Below are 23,374 nucleotides of genomic sequence, written 5' to 3'. Positions count from 1 at the left end.
TTACTTGATACATAACTAGTTGCTTTGTTTCAAGATGTTTCTCACTATAGGGTTTAGAGTGCATTCCCGCACGTTCCACTACATAAAGCTAACGCCGAGAGTATATGAGGTTTGTGATGAATTGAGCAAGGAATATGTTCTGTACCACACTCTGATATAGTCCAGGATTCATATAGTACAACATATATATGTAGCTCTGGAGATCTATGCATGTGCTATTCGGGCCGGTAGTCCGTTATCTGACCGCGGGGAGCATGTCATCATTCCGGTGAGATGTGATTGGTGGCGATTGGTGGGGGGCGATGAGGGGGACAGAAGAAAGTTAGTGTCGTTTTGCTAAAAAAAAATGTGTTTGACTTTAGTTTAGATGTTCACCTCATTTATTATTTATATATCATCTTGGAAGGTGACATATTCTGCTTTTTATTAACTTCACTATTGACAGAATCTCCATCATGGGTTCCGATTCCCCTACAAGCCCCAGGGCCTCAGCCATTCCGTCCCACATGCTGAACGGTAGCTCCCCGCTGCAACGTTCAACGGGCAGCCGTGATTCTCGTGAGCGCGAGAGTCTGAGTACATCCATTCGCTCCTCTTTTGAACCCCGAATTCCCATCGAATTTGAATCTCCTGAGACCAAGACCGACACCAAGACCGAGACCCAGGCTGAAACTGAGGAAACTGGAGCCGCCCCCACCCAGGCGGTTTCCAGTGCTTCTGTGCCAATCCGCAGTGTGGCGCCAGTGCGGTATGTATACAACGATATCAATATGGGTGAATATGACACTTAAAATTTCATTACTAATATCTGGGATGTAGTCCTACCTTGAATGACCCTCCCCGCGATCCCCGGGATGCGGCCGCCCCATTCACGCCTCCAACGACTGTCAGCCGCCCTGCCAGCCCCTACACATTGACCCCACCCATCGACTTTGACGGTCTCAGCTGGCCTTGTTAGTGATACCAACTCCATCGGTGGCACCGCTATATTGGTGTATTTCTCTAACCACGATTGCTAGGCCCGGGAACCAGACAGCGGAAGGAGTCGACACCCGAGGAGACCGAACAACGACTTGAAAAGATGTCCGGAGCTATCCGCACAATCCTGGAATGTATCGGCGAGGACCCGGAAAGAGAGGGACTTCGCGAGACCCCCATGCGATATGCCAAGGCCATGCTCTATTTCACTAAGGGCTATGAAGAGAATGTTCGGGACTTGGTCAACAACGCTGTCTTCCACGAGGACCACGATGAGTTGGTTATTGTCAAGGACATCGATGTCTTCTCGATGTGCGAGCACCACATGGTGCCATTCACCGGAAAGGTAAGAATCGCTACATATAGAGCTACTGCGGTGGTAATCAATCTAACAGCCTGCAGATGCATATCGGATACATTCCTGACCGCCGTGTCCTTGGTCTGTCAAAACTGGCTCGCCTGGCAGAGATGTTCTCTCGCAGACTCCAGGTCCAGGAGCGTCTGACCAAGCAAGTTGCGTTAGCCATTTCAGAGGTCCTCCAGCCTCGTGGTGTTGGTGTCGTCATGGAATCTTCCCACCTCTGCATGGTTATGCGCGGTGTTCAGAAGGTTAGCAGCACCACCACAACCAGCTGTATGCTGGGATGTATGCGGTCCAGTGCAAAGACTCGCGAAGAGTTCTTGACTTTGTTGAACCGGAGATAATGCCACATTTCCCCATCTGCCCAACCTGAACATAGGTTGTTGAGTTTTTTTGGATTTTTTTGGAGTTTTGGGTACCTTTCAACAGGTTTTGGGTGGTCTTGCTTTTTACTTTACATGTTAAGCGTGGATTGGTGTTTCTCCTGTCTTTCATCTGGGTTTTCCTGCATATACTCAGGCAAATCTTTGCCCTGGTGTCTTGCTATGCTCCCCTTGTCCATGAAGTTCATACCCTGGTTGTAGAGCTGGTGGCTTTGCGGGAAATGGTGAAAATCCCCTTCCTCGAGCTATGATGGGCCCGAGGAAGAAAATAACCCCCCGTCATTCCCTATCCCATATGCCCTATGTCATACTAACACAACCGCACAAGAGGCCTTTGCTGTGCAGTCTATTGAGATCTTACTCTCACTAGATAGCACCAGCAAGGCTGTTTCAACACTTAATCTCATGCCGCTTACCAGCATCCTAGTAGGATTTCCGGAAGCTATCCACTTAGATACGATGTATGCATTAGAACCAATGTACAAGCTCGTTCAGATTCATGTTCCCTCGTCTAGCAAAGCAAAGCTCTGTTAGTAGTGTGTCGACTGACGTTCAGTACAAGGCCTGCAGCTGACTTCTATAAAACTATTTGGGCTGTCTTAGGGCTTTTTATAAGACTCCTCAAGTCTTAGAAGGTTTGATGAAGGGTGGCTGAGTGATCCCCGCTATCCGTCCAGGTGTGGGCATATAGAGTACTTTGATCTCTGAGGGCTTGGTGCGGTTGAAGGTAGGTATTGTGAGAGGCGTTCAAACTTCTCGCATCAGTGAGGACCTCATCAGGTGTGAACGACATCTGAGCACCCGTGGATCTGGCCAACCACCCATCTGACGACTAATCGTTCCATGTGACAATGTCCTCCTACACGTACACAAATCTGACATTGTTTTCTTTTAATTCTGCCCTCAAACAAACTCTTTATTCCTTTCCTCTATCACCCGACTCTCTATCCAACTCTCAAACTCTCCATAATTTGGAATCTTATTCTATTAATTTTCAGTTCTTCTTGCAATCCATTGATTGCCTCTGCTTGTGCTTATTTGCGCTTCTTCTGTTACATTTGACGTGCCTGTGAATCTCAGTCACGTCTACTCACGTCCACGTCTCTCTTTACCTCTTGTTATCTCTTACCACGCACCACCCCACGGGCACTAAAGAGTGGCATCGGTTTCATCTATCTCTGTAAGTCTCGCGCGGGTTGATTCGGTTCCTTTGTGTGTGCTATGTACAACACCAGAAACATGATATGACATTCCTCTGATCTGATCTACGAATACTTATTTGGTGCCATGAGACGTGACACTAATCTGTTTGCAAAACAAAAGGGTTCTCGCACTCAAACCTGTCAAATACCCTGCACCTGAAGGGTTCACCCAGACAACAGTGATCACTGCAAGTATGCTGAAGGTGTCTGATCAAATCAAGCATTCGACTTGCTAACATGGAGTGGAAGGAACCTGGATACACTTGAACAAAATGGGGGACCACACTCGACCTTCAGCCTCTCGCCGCTCCCCGAGTCTCTCTTCTGATGACGATAACCTCGACTTTTCCAACGAGCCCACCAATGCCAACAATACTGCCGGGTCAGGATCTCCATGGGTTCCCTCTCAGACAACCATTGATATTCTCCAAGCGCATCTGGCAGTTGACCCCGACTCTGACGCTTCAGAAGCTTCTGAACCACGTGTGCACCCCGACTTCTTCGTCTATCTCGAGAGACTGCGAAGGCTCAATGAAACCACTCGCGTAAATGCGCGCAGGGAAGTTGAAGCCTGGCACCAAGCTATGTTTGGGTCAAACCAGTCCCAGAATCAAGCTTCTCAGACGGTTGATTCTCAACACCAACACCATGCTTCTCTCATTCTCAATGAGTCCCACGACGAAGATTCTCCTATGATTGATGAACCCCAGGATGAAGCTGCTCGGATACTTGATGAGTCCTATCAAGGAACTTCGCAATTTACCAACGAATTCAACCAACCCTTGTACCACGCCGGTGCCGAGCATGGGTTACAGCCGCCCGCGATGGGCATGCGTGAGCAACATGGAACCCAAGATCCCACTACAGCCGAATCATCCGGGCCGATTCCACATGTCCGTTTTGAGACACCTGATCCCATGGGCACTGCCGCTAGGGACCATTCTCGTCACCATAGAGCCCCTTCCCCCTACCCGACAGCAACTCAGGGCGAATCCTCTGCTGCTTCAAACTCCATGCCACCTCCTCCTATACCAGCACGTGAGCCACGCCGGTATACCGACTGGGGAAACCCTTACAGATTTCCATTTGACCCTGCTCCGTTCCCTGAGGGTGCCACCCCTTATGCGCCAGAACGCATTATGCAAGCATGGCTTATCCGGCAGCAGCTAATTGCCGGCGTTCGTCCTGAGGACATCGAGCCCATGGCGATCCCACGCGGCAGGCGTCACCGAACTCCTCCCTACATGATTTTGAATGAAACCGGTGCCCATATCGTAAGAATTGAGCCTGCCGCCTTCGAGGGTACCATGCTTCCTCTGCCCGTCCTTCCTTGGCTGCCGCGGCGCCCAAATCCCAACTCATCCACTGCGCCTGTTTTATCTAATACACCCGATGCTTCGGGTCTACCCACTGGTCTAGATACTGCGACTGCTCCAAACTCAGCGAGTATTCTAAACTCGTCGGTTGCCCCGAATCCCGCCACAAACCAGCCAGTTGCTTCTGATCTGTCAGCTGCTGCAACACCGCTAGCTGCTCTAAACCCGCCAGATCCTCCAGCCTTCATGGCTGATTCAAGCCCCGTTAATACTCTAAACTCCTCGGTTGCTTCAAATTCGTCGGCTGCCACAAACCCGTCGGCTCCTCAACCGCCCCCGGTGGATACAAGCTCAGCGAGCCCTCCCAACTTGTCGGCTACCCCAAATATGTTGGCTACCACAAACCTGCCAGTTACTTCACACCTGCCAGCTGCTCCAGCTTTAACAGACTCCACTGTTGTTTCGGACCCGACTTATTTACCAGAACAAAGTTCGAGAGATCTAAGTCAAGATGTTGCAGAAAGTCAGAACCCGGATCCACGTATGGTGGCCTTTTTCCAACCTCTTAGGCTACATCAACCTGCTAATTCAGCCTCAGCTTCTGTACCAGATTCTTCTCCAGAAAGACCAACCACATCTGAGCCCAGCCCCAACGAGAACAGCCAAATTTCCGCCGCTGCCCTCCAAGCGCAGTCGCAGGCCACCATGCCCCTGAGCGTGCAAAATCGTACTGATGCTGATTCGATCAGTTCTCAAGAAGTCCATGGGGTTGGGGTGTCTCCCGCCCATTCACAGGACCGAGATTCTTCAACTGTCTCTCCTCTGTCGAACGAAGGGACCGAGACCGGTCATGTTCCTCCTCCCCATGCCCCCAATGGCAATGGGGTTATGCATCATGCGATCACCCTCTCGGAACCCGAGGATCCTGACGAGCCCGCTACGCCACGTCTCCGTCGTTTTGCCATCGACGGAGCGGATGATACACTCGTGGTGAGCCACCTTTCTGGGGAGGTTAAGGCTGCCAGTGATCAATCCTCCTTCAGAGGGTTGATTTAAGGATACATCAACGTCTGTATGAGTATTTACTGAAGGAACATTGCTTACTACGTAAGCACGAAGTGACTTGTGGGCGATCTTAAAATACTTGTGCGAGTGGTGAGGTTGTCAATCCTCAAAAGAGAAGATGGAGTGTATTGTAGAGTATTACTGAATAAACTTGTATAAGTATCAGTTGTTTTATGTCCTAGACTTACCACTATATAGCATGTAGAAATATATTTGTGTGTAATGTGCATGTATTGATGGGTATACATGGGGTCTCAGACTCTGACTTGCTCACCCATGTAATGCAATAATAGTCGTCGCCTGGTAAATGTACCACGATAGGTCACAGCTATGCACGCACGCCTGTCGCTAGTGTTTCTTTATCAAAGGAGTCTTAGGTGTGATGCTTGGCTTCATGAGGTCAGACCAAACGACAAAGGGAATGAGTCGTATGACAACGTGTCAAACACTCAGCGCATATTTAATATAACCAGCAATTATATATAGGGCCTGGGGGTATTGTCAGTATACTCAGTAAGCAAAATCTCCTTTTGAAAAAAGGTGAAGAAAGTACATAAACAATATGACATCACGTGACCCGCATGTGACCCCACGCCCAATTCCGGCACAACCTCGACCTGCTCATGACATCAACCTACCTCTTTGCTTTCTTAGTTTCTCGCCGATTCGGCATGGCGTTTGCTCTTCTGATCGTACTGCGATAATATCTTTTGTTGAATCTAAACCCCTGGATTTTCTGGGGAATGTCCCTTTTTTGGGTCGGGTGAAAATGGACGGGGGTTTGTGTTCCAGCACATCCCGCTCAATCTCGGGCTGACTTTCAGCCACGGCCCTGAGTTCCCTGCGACCACATCCACATCATGAGATGTTGCTTTCTGTTAGATTACAAACTGTCAATTTCTGGTCCTGGAATTGATCTCGCTATTTAATATGGGAGGCGGGGTTGGCTGAGTGCAGGGCCTAGTCTCTAGCATTTCACCTGCAAGCCACACCTTTGGGAGGAACTTGCTCATTCTACTGGGTTGTACTGGACTGGGGTGGAACCAAGATTGTTTTTAGGCTCTTCTTGCCTTGACCGACTCGTACATTGACCTCTCACTCGGTATGCTCCCCACCATTATCGCTATCCCTTTGTCTGGTCAATCGACCTGGGCACTTGGATATCAGCAACATGAATTCGCAACCTAGGGGGTACAGCCATAAGGATACAGGATTCGCAAATGTCAGGTTAAAACGACGTCGCAACCAGGATTTCCGCCCATGTTTCATCTCTGCCCCGGTGGTATTTGTCCCCCAGATAGTCAACCATCAGTCTGTCTGTTGTAAATCACGACGAAGCTTCATTTCATCGCACACTATTTTCCTGGTGGATGACACGAACCTCGACAACTGGCATACGAGACATCGAAAAACTGACTGGCTGGGTGTGATACAGACCATCAAAGCTGTCTTCAACAAAGAATCACAGCGTGTCGAATCGGCCCTCTGAATTGACCAACAGCTCCATGACCCTGGGGGAAAGGATGATAGGAGACTCCAGCCATTGATTTTATGATGTGACCTGATAATCCAACGGGGATTGTTATGTTCACAATGGTGCCTCGGAAATGTTGGCCCATCTGGCCTTGTGCAATACGTAGATAGTTTCATTCGTGGGACAAGCCAACACAGTCTCAATGTGGCTTTGCCAAAAACAGGCAACTGCTGTACAAAAAGGCAGGGCAAGGCGAGCACAAAGGAGACAAAATGTTAGCAAGCCTAACATGTCAGTTTCTCCCACACCTGGGCACCACCTGATCAGCTCGTCATGTGCTGAACAGACACAGACTCGACACATTCGGTATTCAAAAAGAAACTCGGAGGAGCCAAGCAGAAGTACAGGTTGCACTTGTCTTCGACAGCTGCGCGCCAATCTTCCAGCATCCAAGCGTCGAATCAAGTTGTAGAGCCGCACCGCGGATCAGTCAGCAACCCCGAGGTCTCCAACCTTACCTAGGAAAGCCCACCTTCCACGGCCAAGTAGTGTTCTTTCTTTACGTGGAATGGTGACACGCCGTATTTGATAAATCTGAATTGGTGCGTATGCCCCATTCAACTTTCCCCTTGCTTATGTCCTTGTTGTTCACCAACGCTTGATAGTGTGAACAGTTCGGAATCTGGAAGAACCATCGTTCCGGGTCCTCAAACCCGAAAGACTTCCGCCTGCGATCGCCGACACGCTTGGATGCCATCGCTCACTGTGCTTTCTCATCATTATCTTTAGTTCAAGGCCTCTTCCAAGGACCGGCCTCGCTGACATTTTCTACTTCTCTTGATTGAACCAGATGCCGTTGGCGACGCTTACATGGCTGCGTCCCGTACGAGTCCGGTGTTGAGAGACCAGTGGAGCGCCGACCCAGACCGTGATCCCCGTGACAGGGAGAGACGGAGGGGCCGAGGGTCAGGCCGCGATCGAGGGAGAAACAGAGGACGTGACCGAGGCCGTCCATATCGGCCCAATAACCGCAATTTCGATCGCCCGGGGCGGTCGCCACCACGCGCGTCCCGCTTTGGCCCTGAATCTTCTCACGACCTAGGCGATTTCGCTCCGGATCGATCTCCTCCTCGAGGTTCCCCTCCCCCTCGAAACTTTCACAACAGCCGTCGACTAGATTCAGCCCAACCGGGGCCACCAGCCGGTGACTGGAACACCCACAACTCCGGACCTTTCGACAGAGAAGCCCCCGGTCTTCGAAGAGACGAGCTATCAACCGGACCTCCACAGAAACGACAAAGGACTCGCAGCCCCTCACCGCGTGGTGGTCGTGGCCCTCTCCCTCCCCAGCGTCCAAATTACTCCGATAACTGGGATATCCGGGATCGAAGCCCTTCATTCAAGAAACGAGGAGGCCGTAACCAAGGTCGTGGTGCTCCGAGACGAAGATCACCACGACGGGGCCGGGACCGTCGTGGAAAAGACCGTCGCCGTCCAGATATCCCACGTCCAGGAAGATCCAGATCACCGGTTCATGAACGAGGGTTTCATCCTTCGCCAGACCGACGGTCTCGTACCCCTGGCGATGATAATTATAGCGACCACGGATCTCACTATCGCTCGAACTCACGGCACTCTGTGCGGTCTGCAACCTCGAGATACTCAGCATCGTCTCGCAGGTCAAGGCGTGATTCGGCTATGAACACAGCTCGACCAGTCCAGTCTGTTGTGGACAGCACTGCTCGGTCTCCATCTCCACCGCGCCCGATTCCCAGTTTTGACTGTGATAATTTCGGTTCTTCCGGAGAACACTCCAATCCCGCGCGGGATGAGTTTTCAATGCATGCCATGCGCTCTGACCACCAACCTCGCCGTCGGTCCTCCCGACCACATCTTGATACCCGACCCTATGCAAACCCTCAAAACGCAACATCAACAGGCTCATACCACGGTTCGCCGCAACCGCCATCACCTTATTCTGCAGGACGAGGAGGATGGTCTGGCCCACCTCCGTATTCTGGAACCGGGTGAGTCTTCTATCGCTTTCACTTTACATGTTACATATTGAATCAAACTAACACTCCTTTTTAGCCACGCCTCTCCTTACCGAAACGATGACTATTCATCGCAAAATGGAAACTACTATCACAACCAAGGTCAATTTAACGGCCCTAACAATCATCACCCTCAGTCTCCGTACGGTGGGCCTCCTCACCGGGGTGGCCACTCTGGTGGCGGTCATCGAGGAAACTTTTCAAACCAGGGCCCCGATCGGCGATTTTCTGGCTCTGGTCCTCATTCATATCACAATGCATCTTCACAACGCGGCGCGAGGGGACATTTCAACAACCTACAATGGACCGCATCGGGACCACGAGGCCGCGGGGGACAACATAGCCCTCGCCCGGCACACAGCCATGGGTCCGAAACTCCCAATCGTCCACACTCCTCTCACAATGACCTGCAATCCCCCGAGCTGGCGAAAATGATCACTATGCCCGGCCCCCAGTAGGGATGAAGAGGAGAACAAGACAGAACCCCAACCCCCAGCCGGAAATGCCCAGTCCATGCCGCCCCCGGCCCACCAGTCCAATGAAGCCACGCCCGCAAACAAGGGCGGGAAATTCAGCTTTGCTTTCAAGTCAAAGGCTGCGCCTTCCCCCGCTCCAAAGCCGGTACCTGACCTTGCCCAGAGGATGCAGCAGGTCCGCGAGCCGGCTCCTCGTGCACCAGAGCCACCCCAACAACCTCGCAATCGGTTTACCAATGGGCCATTGCCCAAATTCAAGCCAGATCCGAGGGGTGATCGCCGTGATCGTGGTGGACGAAATCGGGATCGAGACCGCAGAGATTTCCGCGAGCCACGAGAATTCCGTGATCCACGGGATCGCAGAGATGACCGTCGTTTCGATCAACGTCGTGATCGACGACAAGGAGAACGGCCCCCGGATAGGCCCTTGGACTGGCAAGACCGCCGCCGTGAACCTTCTCCGGAACCTCCGAGAGAGCCATCACCACCTAAAGAGAAGCGGATTCTTACTCGGCCTAAACCACGCCCTACGCTTCCTGAGGAGTTCGCTAATGCCGACTCTGTGTACTTTCGAAAGCCGGGCAATGAGTCTGTGATCGGTGCTGGAACATATGGAAAAGTGTTCAAGGGAATCCACGTTTATACCCAGCGTAAAGTTGCACTCAAGAAGATCCGAATGGAAGGCGAGAAGGATGGCTTCCCTGTGACGGCTGTCCGAGAGATCAAGCTGCTTCAGCACCTCCGAAACCATAATGTCGTCAGCCTCCTGGAGGTCATGGTCGAAAAGAACGAATGTTTCATGGTCTTTGAATACCTCTCACACGATCTGACCGGTCTGATCAATCATCCTACTTTCTCTCTCACACTTTCTCACAAGAAGGATCTGGCGAAGCAAATGTTCGAGGGTCTCAATTATCTTCACCATCGAGGGGTTCTACATCGCGACATCAAAGCAGCCAATATATTGATCAGCAATCGTGGATTGTTGAAGTTTGCCGACTTTGGCCTAGCCCGGTTCTTCTCCAAAAGCCGCCAACTTGACTACACCAACCGAGTCATCACCATCTGGTACCGACCTCCGGAACTCCTTTTGGGTGAGACCCGATATGGCCCTGCGGTCGACGTATGGAGCGCTGCCTGCGTTTGCATGGAGATGTTCACCAAAAAGGCCGTTTTCCCCGGTGAAGGTGGTGAATTGAGCCAGATGGACAAGATCTACAATGCTTTGGGTACTCCTACCAAGTCTGAATGGCCGGACCTCGTGGAGATGCCCTGGTTCCACCTGATGCGACCAACGGAACGAAGGAAGCGTGTTTTCGAGGACGTATACCGTGATGTGCTCACGTCCAGTGCGATGGATCTTATATCCTCGATCTTCCGCTATGATCCCTCCCAGCGGCCGAGCGCCGAGGACATTCTCAAACATCCATACTTCGTATCCGAAGAACCAGCTCCTCGCCCGCCCATTGAGTACGTTCCCCCAACTCCCTTCTGTATATTATTATCCCTTCTAACATTTATCTGCAGATTGGAACACGTTGAAGGAGACTGGCACGAGTTTGAATCCAAGGCGCTTCGCAAGGAAGCTCGACGCGTCGAGTACCAAAACCAAAAGGACCGCGACAAGCGTAAGGCTGACGCATCGGTTCCCAGCAGCGATCGGGATTCCAAACGTACCAAGCAAGATTCAAGTGATCGTGCCTCTGCACAGTGATGACTCTTGGTTGGCAAATTAATTTATTATTTTTTTTTTCGCTGTCTTATTGCATCGGACATGGTTGGAGGAATGGTTTGCATTTACTTTTCACGAGATTCACACTACCCTAGGTATTTGGGGTTCTTCCGGGCTTGTCTTTTTTTTTTTTTGTGTCACATATTGCCCATTGATCAAGGAAAATTTAGATCAAAGTTATTATTGCATAGTCAAGTATAATGGACTGATGTATGGACTGATGCATATCGGTCAATATTATAGGTCCCTATGCCATTACTCTTTAGGAAATATAGTATTCAGTTAAGACGGAGAAGCCGGTACACACAGATCCCAGTTAGCTGCCCAAACCCCGAGCTTGTATCATCTGGGGCTATCAGTGTATAACAAAAAATAAAAAAAAATCACCCAAATAGTGCTTTGGAATACCTTTGATTGTCCTCGCGAATTTGCACGGTACTTCTGAACATTAGGAGCTAAGCCCGGTGGAGCAAACGGATGCAGCTAGCAGTACGGAGTAAGATGAAATAAGATCCAATGAGGGTGAGATGCGATGCAGGCAAGACCAGACATCGAAATCACCAGGGTGTGGAAGAGGCACAGGCTACACTACTTCAAGTACCATATAGTGTCGCGCTAAACGTCCTCGGAATCCTCAATGTGCTCAACCTCTCGGGTAAATTAAGCAATTTGGGTATAAAAAAAAGCTTCCCCCACGTAGGAATGACACATACTAGTAAGTACATGATCAAGTAGCTCGTAATGCTTTATACCGATGCGTCGTCTTTATGTTTGGCAGCCAAGATATGCACTAAAAATGTCATTTATAGCACATTTGTTACTAAACGAGTATTGGGTCTTTTTAAAGTAGTACCTAGCTGTGTAGTTGCATCGTTCGGTTCAGGAATGAGCCTATGATGACCCTCCGAGATCATCTAGCTCTGGAAATTCAAAGGTCTCGTCACTTGGCTCAAGTACAGGGTTATATATAATGCACTAAATCATGTAATCCTTTTAGGTCACGACGGCTCTCATGGCAAAATATATAGCCGCCCGCGAAGTGTTCCATGTCGCCAGATAACTATGTTGAAAATCCAAGTTAATTTGTTATAATTAACATGTATTTCGAGGTTCAACGCTAAATCCTAATTGATTTCATGCATACGTTGCTTCTCCTGCAACGTGTCACTTCTACATTTCCAGTCTACCAAAGAATTCAGGACTGCTACGGAATCGAGACTAGCGTCGTTAATGCAGTTTGACGCCTCTATCAACTATTCCACCACACGAATTCGAGGATACTGAAACCATGACTCGAGATTTCAATTCAAACTAACTCAATGCATCTTCGCTTTCATCAATCTATGTGCGAACTATGAAGAACACAGCGCTTAGGAATGACACCGCTCATTGCCTACAATTCCTTCTAGTCTTTATCACAAAAAGCAAGTTTTCTATGAGAAAAGATAGACAATTCCATAGGAAAGGAAAGGCATAAATATGGCTTCCTTTCCATATATGAAGAGATTAGACATTCTTACAATTCATTTTTACGCCTTTGTGAAAGATACAAAATCCATTACTACATGCTGTTTAGTATATTACTTGTTCTGTATTATAGTTATTATTCAACAAACTATAGTAAATTGGGGTTCAAATCGAAGCATGAACGAAACGAGGTATGTTATAGGAGTGGATGAGAATACTACGACAAAACCTGATATTTCTGGTATTGGGCCTTTTACTGTAAAGTGAGAAGGGACAAGGGTCATAGGAGAGATGCATGTCTAGGTAAATGATGATTTTAATTTACTTAAATTAATGGAGTTTTGCGTTGATATATATGTAAAAGAAAACAGAAAGAAAAGTGGATATAATTTTACGCGAAATCATCACGATTCCGACGTAGCTCGCTTGAGACGAATTTCTATACCTTGGGAACCGGGCGGCAGATCGGCCCCATCATCATTTTGATCAAAATACAGGCGCCAAATCCCGCTACCATCGCCGATCTCGAGGTCTGCCTCCGCTTGTTCCCTCGTGTGGTCTTCCGGTAACCGGACTGCCAGCCACCCCTCCCACCCCTCAAGCGTGATGCACTGTTCATCTTTCGTCCAGTCAAAGGGTCCACATATGTGGCCCGCACTGTCGGGACGCCCACCCCATCGCATTTGATGCGTGTTGGAATCCAGGAACACCCAACGCAAGGTGGGTGGTTGTTCGCCAGTGATGGTCACGACGCCGGAGGTATTGTCAGGAGGGAAATCCGGGTGTGTGTAGAAGCCGCCATTAAAAAGAGACATAGTAGAGCTGGGTTTTTTGGTGATATAAAGCTGAGACAAAAAGTTAAATGGTCAGAATTTTTTTGGGTTTTTACACTCATTTTCTTTTCCTTTTTTTTTTGGCTTTTAGCTGCTTGACGATACTTACATTGCCGTCTCGCCCCACATATACACGGGCATTGTGAACCTGTTCGCGTTGGGTCTGAGTCCCCTTGTTGACTTCACACATAGCCACTAGGTGGCATCTCTGCTTGCGTGCTGTATTCTTCCGGCTGTTCTCCTGATCACGCGTGCCTTTAGAGGCCTCATTTAGTCCCATAATGGTCGGCACCATGGCCGTCATCATGACTATCCCCAGGACCATTGTTGAGGAGTTAGCACAGCGTAGGGAGTTCGTGAAAATCTCAAGTCTTGTGCGTGTGTGTGCGTGGGTATATAAGACGTGGAAAGACCTCTAGGCGTATAACAGCTAAATACAGAGCTTTTCAGCTCTTCCCAATGTGGAACATTGACACCGATCCCAGTAGGGATATATCCAATGGGGATAAATCAATCTACTTTGTCTCCATGAGCTACGTCACCATTTATGCAACTAAAATGGATAATCCAGATAGTTTCCGAGTGCGAACGCAGAGATGGACCAAGGTGATGTGCAGATCTCCAAGGGATTCAGCTTCAATATCAGAGCCAAGTGGAACTCCAATAGATCTTTCCGTCGAATAAAGAATCCTTCCCAACGGAAGCGGCCTGCGACACATATATATTTTTATTACCTCTCGCCTATGCATCGTAGACATACTTATCCCCTATTCTGTCCGTTGCTCTCTGCTCAAACCCTCATAACCTCATCTCAGCCCTAACCTTTATTAAACAAGAATGTCACTCAGGTATACCTAAACCATCTCCTTCCAACACTGCTCCCCCGTCCTAAATGATCATTCCTTTACTTGGCTCGCCCTCATAACATTCAATTCCTTCCCATTACCCCCCTTCATATTATCACCGACAATGGCAAAGAAAAACAAGTCCCAAAAGGACAAAACGGACGAAAAACCACCCACAGGCCCAAAATCAAGCCACAACATTACTCCCAACAGCTCAAGTGAGACTGACTTTCCTCCGCTACCAAATAGCCCTACCACCGAATCTGTCCCCGCGCTGGGCGGCCGCAAGGGCAACCCAACTGACGACCCCGTCGGTGCCATCGGCGAGACCGCCCAGGACGCTCTGCCGAGCACCGGCGGTCTGACAATTCCCGGCATCACCGATACTGGAAAGAAGGATGGCGAGGATGACAAAGGGAGCCTCCAGATCAAGATTCACCTCAACCTGCACGCTAAGATCAAGCTCGAGCTGGACGCCCAGATCTACGGTGACATTGTAATCGGACTGCTATAATCATCCATATCTCATTTTAGATTTGGGTATTACCGTGATGGTATGTATAGCCCCGCCGTATTGGCTCGAGTGCGTCGTACCTGCGTCGTACTAGTGTGTTGCATCTTACATGGGTCTGACAAATTATTTTAGGTATTTGGCTTAGGGTTAGAATCTAGATCCAGGATGGACGCGAATGGCCGGGAGACAATGGGCTGTGTTACGCTTGGAAGACTCATAATTGTATTTAATGGTCTCATCTGGATTTTCATCATAGTATATATATACAATATGGTGCTTTTTCTCTTTCAACCCGGGATGTTTCCCACGGGATAAATGCAGGTCCCGCAAATGCAAGGTTTTATGATGTGCCGCTTTTGTACGTAACATGCATCTCAAGGTCTGTATTTTAGCGTGACTTTGTTTCAACTAGCATGTTTTGTGTGATCAGTAATTTAGAGATTGGGCGACGTGTATTGTGGATGGGGCCATTTGCGAGAGAATTCTCCGATTGGTGAGACGGTGCAGAAGTTGAGTTTCAAAATGGTTGGACCTGGAGTGCTGAAGGAACATTGTGGGTATAGCCGCTAGCCGCTAGCTTGCTCAGTGTGAGGGGGAATGCAGATCGCACTTGCAAGTCAAATCTTCATGACAGTCCAATATTGATATCGTGTAGGAAGCTCCCGGATGTCCATGTGGACCCGTGGACTTTAAATTCAATTATGTAAATTAGTGGACATGCCCAGGTGTGATGGGTCATGCCATTTGCTTGAAGTCCAATAGCCTGTTACAAACTTCCCCAATAATATAGGTTATATAATGATTGCTGTTCGCAGTACCCGGGCACATCAAACATCAAATGGTTAATAATTATGGGAAATAGCCCTTGAGGCCTCTCCTTTTTCCGTTTCCTCCTTGTCCCACGGACTTCTCCGGAAGGTATTTGGTGGTAGCTGAGTTGATACAACATTTTCTTCCGCGGACCTAACCCACTTACGTCAATAATTATGCATGAGTTGATGACGATCAGCACGCACAGGCAGAAACTTGGCAACCCCGTGCGAGAAAGGGGTGGGACTCGACATGGCTGGGTTCAGATACCGAGATCGATCGACAGTTCGTCCGAATGGGTCCGAACCGCACGAACAGCCTCTAGCTGTGGATTTGTGTCCATTGGTTACCAACACAGCGGGCGGAGGACCCATCCAGGACCCATCCAGGGCCCACATTATAGGGTGACGGCGGGAAATGATCTGATTGTCAGCCCGCCACATCCAGTGCACGGAACAAATCAGATATACAAAAGTACCTCTTGGCCGATCTAGGGTGAAACCAATCCTACAACCAGAGACAACTATTCTGTATGGTAGCGGTGGCTTCAAAAATTTAGCTCTCATATATACAGAAGGATAAGGTTCGCTACCAGCTGGAGTCGATCTGGGTGTATACCGTGCTGAAGAAAACCGGGTCTTTCATGGGAAGAGTAGAGAGAACATATTTCGGCCATCTCCATCGTTCTGCAGGTGCTACAATGATCCACATTTGCATTGACTCAGCTGAGGCATGGGGTCACACTCCCATTGACTGAATTGGAGCACGGGATGACATTGGCAGCCCACAAATGCCGTCCACCCCTGGTGTTGTTCCCTGTCATTGGATCATTATGCGTTATCACCATTCAGCTCCGACCCATTATATGCGAGGTCAAACTTTCTATTGCCCCGAAAGCAGAACACCTGGAGGCAATCTCGTTTTTGAGAAACTATACTTCGTACCGTTCGTTACATTCCTTACTGAATAAGTCCACTTCCTACACTATAGCCTAGGAGGGCATAGCAGGACTGATGTCAGCGCTGTGCGCAGAGCTTTTACCCAAGAGGAAAAGTGGAATTGAGGCAGGTGCTGGTGCCCACCTTAAGAACTGCTACAAAAGCATGGCTTTCTCCACGAAGCTGCATGACCTTTCTTTTTCTGCTTTAATCCCCGTGAGCTTGTCGTGGTGATATCATACATAATTCCTTTGCTGTTTTCATCCTCGCCGGGCTGTCTCGATTATTTTGTTGCTTGAAGGGCCGTTGCCCCAAAGAAGATACATCGGACTCCAACCCTCCTCCCCGACACACCCTTGTTACAAAACCGATCACCGAAGAGTATACTGAAAGAGTTACTGTCCCTGCCGGTTTAACTATCGAGAAAAGACTCTTTTTAAACCCAACTGAATCTATACCAAGCACAATGGCCCCAGGTATCTTGGCTCCCGTCCCGGGCAATCCCACATCCCCTTTTTATAGCAACCGGCCTGGTAGTTCTAGAAAGGTTTCTGCTATGTCTAGTATGTTGGATAATGATAGCCACTCCAATGGTGGCATATCTCTCTCTGGTACGTCCCGCCGTGAGTCCTTCATGCCTCGGAAGTTCCACTCCACCGGCAGCTCAAAGCTCTCTGGTGTGGTCCAAGGCCTTCAGCGCCAGAGTGGCGCTGAGTTGGGCGCAAATGTGTCCTCTACGCTATGCAATACCGACCACGCTACCATCTTGGATTGGATTGCAACCGAGCGCATGAGCCATCTGCCCCCCGAGGGAAGCAGCTATGATAAGGTGCTCGCTTGGGCCCAGCTCTTTGTTGAGCGTTTGCACTCCTTTGACCTGGCTATTCGCGACTTTGAGGGAAGTAGCTGGCTCGCTGCTCAGCTCTCTTACGGATACTGTGCAATGCTGCTTGAGGTATGTACCGAACCTATTCCTTTCAAATCTCATGCTTCTTCAATACTGATTCCACCGTAGCTTGGAAAAGAGAATGCGCCAGCTCTGATGGCTTCCTTCGGATTCTTTTACAGTACTTCTTCCACTCTGGTGGATCTGCTCGAGCGCACTGAGCTCTTCGCTGTCTCCCAGACTATCAAGAACCAGCTGGTTGAGGCCTTGGCAGACCTGGTTTCTTTGGTCGCCGGTGTTTCCACTCACTTCCACCAGTCTATCTATGCACTCTCTGAGGGCTCGATCTCAATCAACATCTATGAGACCTTCACTGGTCAGATCGAGTCTTTCCGTGAACGCTGCGCCAAGATTTCAGACTCCATGTGGAGACATCAGCTCGTGCAGGAGAGCAAAGACCCCGAGAACGGTAAGAAGGATTTGCATCCTTTGAGTCTTGGAAATATTCAAATGATACTAATTATATTTGGTTATGTTTAGTGGCCGTTGTCAAGTCCGTCCGAAGCTGGCTGTCTCCCGATGACCGCACCCTCAGCCACCTCGCCGAGAACACCTCCCACCTTGCCCACGAACGCGAGGAGATGACCTGTCTCTGGATGAACCCATACTTGACCCATTTCCTTAAGAGCGACAATCACGTTCTCGCCTTTACTGGTGCCCTTGGATCTGGGAAGACTGTCCTCGCCTCCGTCATTGTGGACCGTCTGCAGGACCACATCGGCGGTGTTACATACAAGTCATTGTTTATTCCGATCAATTCCAGAATCCCAGCAGAGACTACCCCAATTGCAATTGTGAAGACAATTCTCTTGCAGCTCTTTGAGAAGCGAATTGGTAACATCCAGCTGCTGCAGATTCTGCATGATGCCTATGATGCAAGCAAAAAGACCACCAACCAGGAGGAATACGAGAACATTCTCTGGAATGCTCTGGAGAATGCTTTGAGCGCAGCTCTTGCCCGCGCTAAAGACCTCGTTATCGTCATTGACGGCGTTGATGAGGCTTCTTGCGGCGAGGCATCTTTGCTCCAGAAGCTGATTGCTGCTACCTCCAATGGAACCAACGTCAAGCTTATCACCCTTGGTGCCGAGAAGCCTAAGACTTCTGTCGGTCTGTCGCATGTCCCTATTGGTGGTGACCGCATTGCTGATGACATTTCCACTGTTGTCCGAAGCAACTTCACCGGCGCCAAGTTGCCTGGCACCAAGGTCTTCTTATCTATGGATGAGATGGAGCAGGAGACCCTCGTCGACCAGATCAGCGAGGCCTCTCGCGGTTCCTTCTTGTGGGCTAAGCTGTGCACCAAGCGTGCTCGCCTTGAGCATACCCCGGATGCCCTCCGCAAGGTCGTTGACACTCTGGTCAAGAGCAAGCCCACCATTGCCGACTTTGTTCTCCACAGTGTCCAGGGCCCCGAAGTCACGGAAGAAGCAAAACTCATGCTGCTTTGGCTTGCTACAGCTGACCGTCCTCTGCTGGCAAAGGAACTCACTACCTTGGCTTCGATCGAGCTGGACAAGCAGATTGTGAATGATCGCAAGATCAACATTCGTCAAGTCTTGAAGCCCTTGAACTCCATCGTCTTCATGCAAGATGGTCAGGTGTACCTTCGTCATGGTCTGATTAGGACTGCTGTCTTGGATGTGTTCTCTAAGGGCAAGCTGATTCCCACGGTCAAGGACCGCCACACCGACCTCGTCACCCGCCTCTTGGTCTACCTCAAGTACACTGTTCCCGAGCAGCATGAGCCTTCCCTCACTCCCCTTGATGATCGTGATGTCGCTCCTCGTGTGAAAACCAACCCTCTTCTTGACTTTGCCATTCGCTACTGGCCTCGTCACTTGAAGCAGACCACGACCTTCACTACTGGTGGCAATGCTCCTACTGCTAAAGAGTTTGGCAAGGTATTGCCAGCCAGCGTTACCCTTTTGCTGCTACAGAGCACTCTCTGGAACAAATTATCCACACCCACACTGCTGTCGTACCACACCACTATTACCAACATGTACCGCACGGTTTTGGGGACCAACCACCCTGTGACACTCCAGTCCATAATCTCGTTGGCACTGCTGTACCGTGATGTGGACCAAACCCCCGAGGCAATCCCTCTCATCTATGAGATCACCACCATCAGTCGCACTTTGCTCGGTACAACTCACACCATCACGATGCAGATGGCTCTGTTGTTCCTTGATCTGACTGTAGACATGGTCACTTTTACCAAGTCAGATATCATGACTAGACGTGAGGAGCTTCTCATCATCATTGTCGAGTGCTACCAGGCTCACTACGGCGAGAAGTCTGAGAAGACAGTCGGCATCATGAAGACTCTGATTGAGCATTATCGCGCGACCAAGGAGGAGGCAAAGATTCAGACTTGGACTCTCAAGATCCAGAGTCTTACCGCCACCAACTACGACGGCGATGATACCCGTGATCTCAGTGTTCGCCTGAAGGGCCATAAGCAGGAAGTAGGTGAAACTGGTATTCGCTTCCTGCTGGATGCCGAGCACGACGAGGTCCACGAAAAGTCCGAGTCGTTCGAGGGCCAGATCACCAAGGCCGAGAAGTACAGAGCCAATGGCCACCTTGACCTGGCCGAACGTCTGTACATTGAGCTCTGGCAGCAGGCTAAGACCCAAGAACACAAGCTGCAGTCTGTTCTTGCTTACTCGAAGTTTTTGACCTCCCAGAAGAGAGAGCATGAGGCTTCTTCCATCCTATCCAGCGTTTGGGAAGAGCAAAAGAGCAGCGCTCACTCTCTTTCTGAGAGCTCGATCTCGCACTTCGAGCAGATCGCTAAGGTGATGACTACTGTTGGCCTTACTGTAGCTGCCTTGGGCGTCTTCAAGCACTGTGCCTCGTTCTACCAGCGTACCAACCGTACCTCCTCATACTCGGAGATGCAAAAGCACATAGAATCTACCTCGCAACACGTCAAGAAACAGGCTAGCTCGTCGTCATCGCACTTCTCCGAGACTACCTTGGAGGAGATCGTCTATGAGGCTTCTAGTTCCTCTAAGCTCGACCAAAGCTCGCTCACTGCTACCAGTACTTTGCTGACCTTATACACCAAGGAGCACCGCTGGAAGGATGCCACCCGTCTCCTCAAGAAGGTTCTCCATGGTATTTGGCCTTCCCTGTTCGCTCCTTCCATCCAAGATGTTGTGCTCCCAAAGGAGCACACTGACAAGGCCGTGGACCTTGCCGAGCGTTTGAGCCAGTGCTACCACTACCGCCGTCGTTTCCCCCGCGAGGAAGGCATTCGCGTCCGCGTGTACCGCGCGGTCCGTGCCGCTCGGCCAGCGGGTGACAAGTTGAGGGAGACCATCAAGGATCAGCTGATCAGCTTCTTCGAGGGGTCTTCCCAGCCCGACAAGATCATCGACACCTATCAAGAGCTTTTGGAGGACTACACCAAGCACTACGGCCCTGAACACCCCAATGTGATCAAGACCCTATTCACTTTGGCTGAGCTTACCCGTCCTCGTCCCATCTTCGTGGAGTATTACCAACGCATTGTGCTCGCCTTGAACAAGCACTCGTCGGTCATCAAGCCCGAGGCATTGGAGCCCGTCATAATTGTTGCAACTGAGCTTTGGGCCCAAGCTCGCTACACTGACGCCGTTCCATACTTTACCCTGCTCTTCGCCACTTTCTTGGACCAGCCCAAGCAGAGCCCCAAGTTCCAGGACGAGGGCTTTGTGCAATCAGTATTCGATCGCTACACTCACTGCTTGCGCAATAATCGCACTGAGTTTGCCTTCGTTCACAAGATTACCACCGAGTTCTACAACAAAGTCAAAACAGTCTTCGGAGCCACCGCTACGATCACCATCCAGGCTACCTTGACCCTTGCTAAGGTGTGTCAGGAGACAAAGACCTATGAGAGTGAAGCCATTGCACTCTACGAACAGCTGCTCAAGCTCAAGCCTACTAGTGTTAACCTTGGGGAGATTGAGGCCATCCTTGACGGTATTTTCGAGGAGCAGACCGCCAGTGCTACCTCCAAGTCTCAGTCCGTTTCCTCCGAGCAGATGAAGCGCGTCACTAAGATCATGCGGAAGCGCATTGAATCCGCTCGTGAGACTTACGGCTGGGCTCACGAAGAGACCCTTTCCAAACTTCAGGAGGTAATTTCATTCCACTCCAGTCACAATGACACCCAGCGTGTGTCCCAGGAGCTGCACGAGTCAACGAAGCAGATCCTATCTTCTGAGACTTCTTCGGAGCGCCTTGTGGCCGCAGCCACCACTATTGCTACCGGCTACATTACCAGCAACCAGGCCCACAAGGTCGTTGAGCTGTCCCAGGAGCTCTATCGCCAGATCGTCATGAAGGATACCTCCAACTCCAAGGAGACCCAGCTCGATGTCTCCTCCAAGGGTCGCCAAAGCCTTGTCTTCTTGGCCCAGCTCGAGCACAGCATGCACCAGGGTACCTCCAGCGTCACTGAAATCCTCGCTTCTTTGACCACGGAGTATGTCTACTTCGAGGAGTTCAGAAGCCACACCAAGTCCAAGAGCAGCTCTTTCTGCACAGTCGCGGTTTCTGCTACCCGCCTTTACAACTTCCTCGTCGCCAACAAGCGTCAGGTGGCTGCTAACCGTGTCTTCAATGACTTTGTTGCTTACTTCGTTTCCACCGAAGGGGCGCGCATCAAGTTGACTGAGACTGCTCAGGTGACCATCTTCCTCCAGACCATGATCGGATATCTCACTCAACACCAGACCTCGAACTTCGTCCGCTCGGTCGGTATTGCCTCCAATGCCAAGGTTCTCGAGCTGCTTGAGGCTAAAAACTATGATGGTGCCACCAACCTTGCCATCGCTGCCTTCCGCTACATTTCAGCTCACGATGTCTACCGAACCCCTGAGATTGTCAAGTTTGTGTTCAGCTTGGGTCTGTTAATCTCTGGCCATACCCTCCCTCAGCCAGAGCGTTCTGTTCAGAAGAAACTGCACAGTGTGTCCGCGATCATCATTCAGGAAGTCCTCCGCGTTATCGTTGATCTGAAGATCAACCTGGCCCAGATCAACTTGGACTACCTGAACGCCCTCATCGGCATTCTTGGCGAGCAGCAGGACTACAAGAACCTCGTCTGGCTCCTCAGCGATCTCTGGAATAGCCGCAACAAGCAACCAGACTGGAGCCCTTCCGTCACCCTCGACCTGGCCCGCCGGTACATCCTGGCTCGTTTCCTGGTTGGCGATGCCGTCAAGGCCTCTCGTCTGGCTGAAGACATCGTATACAACTGCCGCCGCGTTAACGGTGCTCGCCATACCAACACTCTCGAGATGTCCACCTTGCTTTCGCAGCTGTACACCGCGATCGCGCAACGCTACCAGTCCGATAAGAACGGCCAGCACATGGCTAATAAGTACTACAAGAAGAGCGCCGCGGTGCACGAGAGCCTCCTCCGCGTCTTAGTCGACCCCTCGCTTGCGGAGTTCGAAGGTACCCTCGATGCTAGCTTCAGCATGGACGGCTCCGCCTATGACTTGAACATTCAAGAGCAGGGCTCCGACAGCGGATACTCGTTGGCTAGCGGCGAGCACATTCGCGCCCACCTCAACCTGCTCAAGCTCTCCGTGCAACGCCTAGGTGACTGGCCCAAGGATTACAGCGAATATCAGGCTCTCAGCGCTGGTCTCTTTGCTGAGTTCGGCGATGAGTTGAAGGGTGTCAGTGGTGTTGAGGAGTGGAACCCGAAGAACTTTGGGTCTGGCAAGGCTGCCAGTGCTGAAGACACATTGGATCTGAAGACCTTCACCTGGTCTATTAATCTCGGTCAGCAGAATGGCGAGGTTGAGGAGGAGGAGCTGTAATAGCTTGTCTCCATAATGTCCGTCATACGTATATATGTATTTAAATTGTGTTATTAGCTTGTCTTTACCTCCTTGTCCAATCCGAACTATATACTCTCGCACCCAGTCACAGCTTTTTGGCACCACTGACCATGGTAAAAGACCATAGTAGA

The 23,374-nt window shown here is 50.2% G+C and overlaps 7 protein-coding genes across 7 annotated transcripts; 6 read left to right on the top strand and 1 right to left on the bottom strand.

Annotated features, from left to right (window-relative positions):
- Positions 1-455: 455 nt before the first annotated feature.
- On the top strand, positions 456-1,683 carry N7487_000237 (GTP cyclohydrolase I; the record flags this gene model as incomplete). The annotated part of the gene is made up of 4 exons (XM_056867986.1): positions 456-748; positions 820-953; positions 1,020-1,324; positions 1,381-1,683. The coding sequence occupies 4 exons, from the start codon at positions 456-458 to the stop codon at positions 1,681-1,683; spliced, it is 1,035 nt and encodes a 344-aa protein (XP_056732770.1).
- Positions 1,684-2,017: 334 nt separating this feature from the next.
- N7487_000236 (uncharacterized protein) lies at positions 2,018-2,256 on the top strand (the record flags this gene model as incomplete). The annotated part of the gene is made up of 2 exons (XM_056867985.1): positions 2,018-2,026; positions 2,053-2,256. 2 exons carry the CDS (start codon positions 2,018-2,020, stop codon positions 2,254-2,256), a joined length of 213 nt encoding a protein of 70 aa, XP_056732769.1.
- A 940-nt stretch (positions 2,257-3,196) lies between these two features.
- N7487_000235 (uncharacterized protein) lies at positions 3,197-5,296 on the top strand (the record flags this gene model as incomplete). The annotated part of the gene is made up of 1 exon (XM_056867984.1): positions 3,197-5,296. The coding sequence occupies one exon, from the start codon at positions 3,197-3,199 to the stop codon at positions 5,294-5,296; it is 2,100 nt and encodes a 699-aa protein (XP_056732768.1).
- Positions 5,297-7,649: 2,353 nt separating this feature from the next.
- N7487_000234 (putative protein kinase) lies at positions 7,650-11,038 on the top strand (the record flags this gene model as incomplete). Its single annotated transcript, XM_056867983.1, has 4 exons — positions 7,650-8,806; positions 8,871-9,200; positions 9,289-10,779; positions 10,837-11,038. The coding sequence occupies 4 exons, from the start codon at positions 7,650-7,652 to the stop codon at positions 11,021-11,023; spliced, it is 3,165 nt and encodes a 1,054-aa protein (XP_056732767.1). The 3' UTR covers positions 11,024-11,038.
- A 1,874-nt stretch (positions 11,039-12,912) lies between these two features.
- On the bottom strand, positions 12,913-13,666 carry N7487_000233 (uncharacterized protein; the record flags this gene model as incomplete). Its single annotated transcript, XM_056867982.1, has 2 exons — positions 12,913-13,353; positions 13,451-13,666. 2 exons carry the CDS (start codon positions 13,664-13,666, stop codon positions 12,913-12,915), a joined length of 657 nt encoding a protein of 218 aa, XP_056732766.1.
- A 644-nt stretch (positions 13,667-14,310) lies between these two features.
- N7487_000232 (uncharacterized protein) lies at positions 14,311-14,700 on the top strand (the record flags this gene model as incomplete). Its single annotated transcript, XM_056867981.1, has 1 exon — positions 14,311-14,700. One exon carries the CDS (start codon positions 14,311-14,313, stop codon positions 14,698-14,700), a length of 390 nt encoding a protein of 129 aa, XP_056732765.1.
- Positions 14,701-16,914: 2,214 nt separating this feature from the next.
- N7487_000231 (NACHT domain protein) lies at positions 16,915-23,222 on the top strand (the record flags this gene model as incomplete). Its single annotated transcript, XM_056867980.1, has 3 exons — positions 16,915-17,403; positions 17,464-17,803; positions 17,875-23,222. The coding sequence occupies 3 exons, from the start codon at positions 16,915-16,917 to the stop codon at positions 23,220-23,222; spliced, it is 6,177 nt and encodes a 2,058-aa protein (XP_056732764.1).
- Positions 23,223-23,374: the final 152 nt, after the last annotated feature.

The sequence above is a fragment of the Penicillium crustosum genome (genome assembly GCF_028827405.1).
Source record: "Penicillium crustosum strain IBT 35664 chromosome Unknown utg000001l_segment0_segment0, whole genome shotgun sequence".
Taxonomy (NCBI): Eukaryota; Fungi; Ascomycota; class Eurotiomycetes; order Eurotiales; family Aspergillaceae; genus Penicillium; species Penicillium crustosum.
The sequence above is the reverse complement of the archived record's forward strand: the minus strand, read 5'-3'. Positions and strand labels throughout refer to the sequence as shown.